Source organism: Mandrillus leucophaeus, unplaced genomic scaffold (genome assembly GCF_000951045.1).
Source record: "Mandrillus leucophaeus isolate KB7577 unplaced genomic scaffold, Mleu.le_1.0 Scaffold171, whole genome shotgun sequence".
NCBI classification, from domain to species: domain Eukaryota; kingdom Metazoa; phylum Chordata; class Mammalia; order Primates; family Cercopithecidae; genus Mandrillus; species Mandrillus leucophaeus.
Genome location: NW_012101710.1, coordinates 913,439 through 922,030, shown reverse-complemented (window position 1 = coordinate 922,030; position 8,592 = coordinate 913,439). Strand labels below are relative to the sequence as shown.

General features: G+C 50.1%; 1 protein-coding gene across 1 annotated transcript in view; it reads left to right on the top strand.

The window, feature by feature from the left end:
* The window catches only part of SDK1 (sidekick cell adhesion molecule 1), a 707,360-nt gene that overhangs the window by 567,751 nt on the left and 131,017 nt on the right, over positions 1 to 8,592 (top strand). The window contains exon 28 of the mRNA XM_011976935.1: positions 1,819 to 1,917. Within this exon, the coding sequence (XP_011832325.1) occupies positions 1,819 to 1,917 (99 nt within the window). The remainder of the gene's footprint in view (positions 1 to 1,818; positions 1,918 to 8,592) is intronic.

The window sequence follows — 8,592 nt, the reverse complement described above, 5'->3', positions numbered from 1 at the left end:
ACTACTATAGTTTAAAAAATCCACAGTGGACCTCGTGCCTTAATTCTCAGTACTGCCCCGGTCTCACTGTTTGCATTGTGGGAGGTAATTAGAAGTTGTAGAAAGCCCCATGTTTGACGGCTCGGGGTCCCCAGCTCCCTGCGTTTCCAGACCTGAATAACAAGCACGCCTTGCCAGCTTTGTTTTCATGGAACTCTAAATCATCGGTAAATATGTTTTCCCACTTTGCAGATGTCAAACATGTAAAGGTTAGCGTCTCTACATTTTCACTATTAGACAGACTGTAATGAACACATCAGGGGGAGAAGTACTGATCTCCCCCATTGCCAAAAAAACACCCACTATGGGGATCAGAGTGGCTGAAGAAGTGAAATAACCGTAGGTTTTCTTAAGCATCTTTGCTGAGTAACTAAATGAGCCCGAAAATCCTCTTAACTGCTGAGTGGAAAGCGCTGTCTCCACGTTGATCAGAGAGCGCCGTCCCCATCCTTGCCTCGCCTCGGGGCGAGACGGGAACCCTGCAGAAGGCTTTGTCCATCCTCCCCTGACACAGGATCTCAGGCTAGAGGAGGATCCAGGAGGGAAAAGGAATGTGGATGTTGCTTCCTTTCAAAACTCTTTCCAGCTCCAGTGTATTCCAGGTTCCCCAGATGAAAGTAAAAAGGGGCATATTAGAAACTGTAACAGCAGGCCCAAGGCCACTGTTCCCTCCTGAAGCAGGCACTAGTGAGTCCTGGAATGCTGCCGCTTCCCCTCCCACAGCGCTCCCATAGACCTGCCTTTCCTCCTCTGCATTCCAGCGTAATCCCCGTAAACAGCCCAGGAGAGGGCTCAGGGGAGCAACGCTACTGAAGACTGAAGTCAGTGTTTGCCTATCTGTGACTTAGTCCTGGTTGCGACCCTGGTGGCCTCCTTCAAACATTTATTTCACCGCAAACTAGGCATCATAACACGCATTCAAAATTTAAAATACCGTTCCCAGCTTCATAGCCAGGGACAGAAGTCAGCAGCCCAGAATGACGAACATGCATCCTTTTATTTTCACATTGATTGTTTCATGCCCATTGCCTCTTACCTGGGAATCAATCAGTTATTAATTCCAACAAGAAGCTCTCATATTGGCCACACACTTACTTGCCTGTTCGTTTAAGTAAATGTATTTTATGAGGGCTATGACCCTATTATTCAGCAGTTCCACCACATCTAACTGCTTTTTGAATTATTGGCGCACTGAACCACATACAAGAATTATTATATGCATTTGTGCACATCAACTCTTAATTATCTAGGATGATGCAGGAGAGAGGTGGCATGCCTACGAGAAAAATGATTGAGGATAAACGTGTTCTTCCATCAGAAATTGTAACCTCCGTTACAGTTGGGAGGAACTTCAGGCCGCCTTATCTACCACCTGCTTTGCAGACGTCAAACCCAGTAAGGGAATCGGAGCTCAGATGGGGGAAATCCTTCCTCTCAACCTGATGTTTGCTGTCAGAGTCATTTAGTGACTGGTCTACTTGTGTCCTGGTAGGCTGGTCACACTCACGCTCTTCCTGGCATAGTTCATGAGCCCTGCTTTTGAGTCTTGGAAAGCAGATGGGCAGGGTTTAAAGGGAGTGTTTGCTCAAGATTCTTAAGGAGCCACACTACCGGTGAGGTTCCAAAGTCATCAGTCCAAAACTTTAGAGGGTTCTAAACCCATGACACTGTAGCCTGTGGTAGTTCCTGCACCCAGCTGACCCTCAGAGTCCTGTGGAACCTGTCACGCACCTAAGGAACATTGTCTTGACATCTGAATCCCTGTGGTTTTCCCTTCAGCTCCAGGCCCACCAGTGAGGCTTGTGTTCCCCGAAGTGAGACTCACCTCCGTGCGGATTGTGTGGCAACCTCCGGAGGAGCCCAACGGCATCATCCTGGGTAAGGGAGCGGCGGTGGCCGGGCGTGGTGGCTCAGGCCTGTCATCCCAGAACCTTGGGAGACCGAGGCAGGCCAATTGCTTGATCCCGGGAGTTCAAGACCAGCCTGGGCAACACTGTGAGACCCCATCACTACAAAAAAAAAAAATTCAAACTATTAGCTGGGCATGGTGGCATGTACCTATTGGTCCCAGCTACTTGGGAGGCTGAGGTGAGAGGATCGCTTGAGCCCAGGAGGTTGAGGCTGCAGTGAGTCAAGATTGCATCACTGCACTCCAGTCTGGGAGAGAGTACAAGACCCTATCCCCAAAATAAGAATTAGAAAAAAAAAAAAGGAGTGATGATGCTTAAAAGGAGAGAAATAATAATCAAGTTGATGTCTTCCCTGTTTGTTAGATGTTTATGAGGTTAAACAAAAGCCTGTCTCCAGCAGCCTAGCATTTCCTGAACCGAGATGATCACGGGCCTCTTGGCTGTTTTCTGAGCTATGTACTAAGGGTTTTTTGTATGGAATGAAATTTACATTTTGCTAACCTGGAATTTCTTCCATTCATTTGCGGCTCATGGCGATACCGTTCGTAACCAACTTCCCCTTCCGCTCTGAAATATCAGGCTATTTTGCTGTGTGTTTGGGAAACAACAGGCTAGTTTTTCAGAGAAGATGCAGACCTGGACTTTGCTCCCATGTTCCCGGAAACATCTTTCCTACAGCACTTGCACCCAATCCTTATAAGAAGCCAATGAGATGAAGCGCATGCCTTGGGTCCCAGGGAATTTACTTCTGACTTTTCAGCATTACAGCCGGCATACCAACTCTGGTAACACTGATGAAAAGCCTGAATTTTTCCCAGTTCCCCAAAGCAGCAAATTCTATTTGAAAACATCCCCAGTTCCTTGATTCATTCACCCTTTCAGAGAGACAAATTGAGGACTTTCCGTGTGCAGGTGTCTTACGCACAGTGGCGGGTGAGGAATGAATGAGGCGCGCCCATCCCCCAAGATGCCCACAGTCCCGTAACAGAGACACACGTTGAGAGTACCGTGAGATAAGCCATCTGAAAGAGGTTTCATTCAGTGCCTCACACACAGCTCCTTCTGGGTTCAGTGCCTCACACACAGCTCCTTCTGGGTGGGGTCTCTGGGTGGAAGGCTCCTTTGGAGTGGGATCTGGAGATAGGTGGCTTCTGAAGCCTTGGAAGAAGGGAAGGGGGTGTCCGCTCAGCCAAGACCGAATGCTTTCAGCCTGTGGGAGCACTGACGGCTCCAAGGCTGGGGTTGGAGGCTGGGCCAGGTCTTGAGCTACTGTGAGCTCCCTGCTGTGCCCTGGAGAATGTGGCCCTGAAACCCGGACGTTTTAAGCTGGCCTATGAGAGGAAAGCACGGCAGCCACAGAACATTGCCCCAGCCCCAGGTTAGCTCTCGGGATATTGGCGGAATCCTGACGCACCGGAGACCCCTGATTTGTCTAGCCTGCGTTCTGGGTGATGTACGGTCATGTTATAAACTCAGACTTACAAACAGGTGGTAAAATTCACCACTTTTGCCTGCATTTGATCTTGGGATTCTAAGAGTTGGTTTGAAGAGTTTCACATCACTAAAAAAGAGTTTGGAGGCCTGTGTCGAACGGCAGCAGGAACTCTTCCAAGGTCTTTGAGTGAGAAAGCTGCACAATCAGATTTGCCTTTGAGATAATCACTCTGGCAGCCTGAGAAGGGTGGACGCAGAGCCAAATATTTGTTGAGCCCTTGCTTCCCTGAGAGGGGGCCTGGAACTTCCTCAGTCTTCTGCACAAGGAGGCTGTGGCCTATTTTCACTTTGCCTCTTTCTTGATGTGATTTCTGGAGTTGCCAGATAGAAGTGTCTGGCTTTGAGTATGGCATTTCTCAGTGAGGCGACCTTTGGAATTGTGGGTTCCTGCTACTAAAATCTGAGATGAGCAGCCACTGTGGAGGTGAGCATTTCAGGGCCTGGCCCGGCAGAGAGGGAGCTACGAGCCACATCTGGTGCCTGCGCAGTGAGCCCGGTCTCGGGGTAGGAAATGGTCTGCCCAGCAGACAGCTGTGGTGAAGAGATTTGCAGGAGCCCCACCCAGGCGGGTCCTAACCTCAGCACAGCACCCAGGCATCAGCCTTTTCTGGAACAAGCAGGGCTAATATCTGATTACCCAGGACCTGTCCCCAGCATGCTGTGAAACAAGAAACATTGACAGAGGCACAGGAGTCCACAAGAATGGTGTTCCCTGTGAAGAAGCAGGTTTGCCCCAGCCCCACCTCCACCCTGGCAGGGCCCCCGGCTCCCACTGCCGGCCTCGGTAGACCCTCCTGGCAAGTCCTCATTCTGTGGTCACCTCTGTCCACTCACTGTCACCTTACCGGGCTGCCAAGAATCAGTTCTGGAGTGCTAAGGTATGGGACAGGTGCAGGAGCAAAGCATGTGCTTCATCTGTGCTTCTCTCTTGCCATAGACAAACCTGTGCTCAGATTCCAGTGCTGAGACTTTGACCCAGGGCTTCCCTGCACACGTGGGGAGGCTCTGGCCTCAGCCAGCCCTAGGCCCAGCCCTCTGCCTGACACACCTGCTTCTCCAGGCCCTCTGACCTTCCTGAGGACTCACACCGATGTCCTCTGTAGCCCCAGGTCCTCACTGCCCCGCTCCCTGACCACGTGTCCACCTGGTCAGGCTTGTCCTCAGCACGCCTGCTGGCACAGCATGAGGCCCACTGTCCAGTGAGCCCATCAGCTGGTTTCATCATCTGTCGTTTACTTTCCAGAGTGTCTCTGACATTTCTTTTTCTGACAACAAGAGCACTATAAAATGATAATTGAGGCCACAATGAAATCCCATTTCACATTCACCAGATTTGGCACCATAAGAAGCTGTGATGATGCCAAGTTTACATGAGGATGTGGAGAAACAAGACCCCTCCACCCTTGCCAGGAGAGGGAGTTGGTGCATCCACTTTGGGGAGTGCTCTGGCAATACCCAGGAAAGGTGACCACATTCATGCCACACCCCAGAAGCTCTGCACTTCCAGGCCTTCGCCCTAGAGAAATTCTTGCCTGTGTGCACAAGGAGAAATGTACAAGGATGTTCATTACAGATTCACTGAAATAGCACGAAAGAAAGCAGCTCTCGTCTGCACAAGTCGGATGGCATGAACCTTGGGACTGCCTGCTTTTCCTTTCCTCTGTGTTTTCAACACTGCATTACCGACAAGCAGGCCGGCAGCATGGGTAACGTTTTGGACTCAGATCTCGTCCTGTGCTTATCAGCTGGGTGAATTTATGCATGTTTCTTAGCATTCCCATGCCTCAGTTTCCCCATCCCTCAAAGGGGAAGCACATTCATGCCTCCCTCACTGGTTAAATGAGTTGCATTTAGAACAGTGCCTGCCACATAGTGAGTGCGGAGTAAACGTTAGCTTCCGTATCACATAGAATATTTCATCGTTTCCCTGGCACCAGAGGAGGCTGGAGGTTCTCTGGACTTGGGAGCTCCTCCTGGATCACTGGGGGCTCAGCCTGGTCCTAGTATTCCCGTTGCATGCACCCGTAGTGTGCTGCCTTGATTTGTCCTCCATGACTCTGGTTGCTGAAGCAGAGGGTTCTTGCTGACAAGAGAAAGAAAATTTAGAAGGCTGTTTGGGTTGCAGAGAGTTCCTAATGTGCGTCGAGAGGTATGGATCTTAATTTGTGGTCGCTGAAAACCACTGAAGCCCAGGTAAGGAGAAGGATGATCATTTACATACTTTGAGCACTCCAACCACAGCCGAACACTGCTGAGTCACGCAGCACCGTGTCTACCTGCGAGGCAGGCAACCTCACTGCCGAGCCTTCTCTGTCCTGCAGCATTGGGTTGTAATTGTAATGCATGTTGTCCAGGTAACCTGTCACCCGTGTGTCATTACAGCCGGCACACCACATGGCGGAGGCTGCGGGAAGACGGGAAGACACTTCTCGCCAATTCAGATGGGTGTTCACAGGGGAGAAAGCAAAACATCTTTTCGCCTGACTCACTTTACATCCAGAGACCTTGAATCAATGTTCCCACTCCGGCAGCTCGGCCTTCTGAGTACATAAACACCTCTGCTGCCCGAGCTTTTGTAATCTATATCAAAACATGTTCTTGCATTTCCAAAAGAGATAAACAGCGTGAACCACCGGCAGGTGCCTAGAGGAGAAAAAACTTGCTTATTTGCATAAATATTTTACTGTGGACTGCTTTTAGCATTTAGAACTTTTCTTTGGGGGGATGGGGTTGGAGGCCCCTTAGTACAGACATCTGTCCCTCACCTCCCAGCTGACGTCACGTGCCCTTGACTGCTATTATGCTAACGTGATGATGCGTGAGCTCTTCAGACCCACGTGGGCCTGCCCTGGCCAGACACGTGGGATCCCGCCCTGCCAGCAGGAGGGCCTAACATTTACCTTTAAGCTTATTACGAAGGGTGTGCGGGAACTCCGCTGAGAATCAGGAGCTCCAGCAAATGTGATCCCTGTTTGCAGATTCAGCATTTTGATCCCCAGCCCTCGGACAGATAAACTGCAAAACCCACAGACCACAGCAGCTAGGCTTGGCCAGTGTGGGCTTCCTGGGGCCATTCAGTGGCTTGTGGGTTCTCTGACCCACTCGCCCAGCAACAGCAGCTGCAGAGAGATGAGCAGCACGTGCCCCTGATGGTCATGCTTTGGGGTCCTGAGCACTGGGGCCCCAGTAATGCTCACTGAACAGCAACTCTCAGACTATGCCTTTTGTTTCTCAGGGAAGTGCACAATTTATAAAAGGTTTGCAACTAACTGGGCATGGTGGCGCACACCCGTAATCCCTGCTACTCAGGAGGCTGAGGCATGAGAATGGCTTGAACACAGGAGGTGGAGGTTGCAGTGAGCCAAGATCGCGCCACTGCCCTCCAGCCTGGGTGACAGAGCGAGACTCTATCTCAAAGGCTTTGCAGCCACCTAAAACGTCCGGACAGAAGTCCCCAAATTGCTCTGTGTATAGCTCTGCGGCGTCAGTCTTCAGGCTGACCCGGAGCTGAGATGCCTACAAGGCTTCCAGCATCCAGCCTCAGCTCCTCAGTGCCACCTTCTTGTGTTTCGAGCAGTGGACTGTTCTGGAACTTGTCTCAGGCCCGTGGCGCAGTCCCTTTCTGGATTCTGATTGTCTAAATGCGCAGTGCCTCCTCCGTCTTCCAGGTGTATTCAGAAACCCACTCAGGCCTCTCTCATTATGTTTTTAATCTTCTGTTTGGATCAATGTGTCTCGTACTTGGCCTTGCTCCTTTTAATGCCTGTATTATCATAATTCACCCATACCCTTAAAAACAGGGCTCCTCATAGGCCGCATTTTACTGCTGCTATTGATTCGGCCTGTTCATGCCTCCCTCGCACACGCCGCCGTCTTCTGGCCTTGCGTCGCTGAAGTTCGGCACGCCAGTGTTTCTGATCTCGCTGTAACTGTAATTACATAATAGCCTTTTCCACGGAAACGCTCTTATCTCTGAACACCATCTATCATTATTCTCTAAAAATGCAAGGACTATTACTCAGCTGCTCCTTTGTGCCATTTATGTACAGAAAAAAAAAAAAGCCGTCTTCTATTGTCCATCGAGTCTAGGACTTTTTAAACGTGTGAAGGTGAGCTATAGACATTCATCTTTATGTTCAGCAGACCGTGGTGTGGCAACCAGGTGATATTATCTTTATTTTAGGGCAAATAATAGGAAGGTACAAATAGAACCCAGAGGCCAAGGAATTTTCTTCCAGTGCCTAGGGAACCAGATCAAAGAGAAAAGAAGAACCCAGATTTCTGCAATTAGCGGGGATGGCGTTGTGCTTTGCAATCTGCGTATATTATCTCATGGGGGCTTTGCCAGGCCTGCATCCTAAAGGTCAAGGGAGGGGAGGGCGACCCCACTGCAAACTCCCCCCTTCCTCCTTCGGCCCAGCAGCACTGCCACACAGTGCACTGTTAAGCAGTCATTAAAATTCATGCTTCTAACGGGAAAACATGCTTTTGCTATCTTGTGCAGAAATCGCAGAATGAAAAACTCGTATTGAGTGTGGAAATCCGGGTTTGTTGAGTACTCATATGCATAGAAAAATGATTACCAAAGACCAGGCGCGGTGGCTCACACCTGCAATCCCAGCACTTTGGGAGGCCGAGGTGGGTGAATCACCTGAGGTCAGGAGTTCAAGACCAGCCTGACCAACATGGAGAAACCCTGTCTCTACTAAAAATATGAAATTAGCTGGGCGTGGTGGTGGGTGCCTGTAATCCCAGCTACTTGGGACACTGAGGCTGGAGAATCGCTTGAACCCAGGAGGCAGAGGTTGCAGTGAGCCGAGAATGCTCCATTGTACTCCAACCTGGGCAACAAGAGCAAAACAACGTCTCAAAAAAAAAAAAAAAAAAAAGATGAATAGAGGCCGGACACAATGGCTCACACCTGCCATCCCAGCACTTTGGGAGGCTGAGGCAGAAGGATCACTTGAGCCCAGGAGTTCAAGACCAGCCTGGACAACAAAGCGAGACCCCATCTCTATTTTAAATTTTAGAAAATGATTAATAGCAAGAGATGAGAACTGAGAGTCAGGCAGAGGTTAGAACTTGCCCAAGGCCTGGGTCAGGACCCAGGTCTCCTGGCTCCCTACTGTCCAGTCAGGAGCTTCTGAGA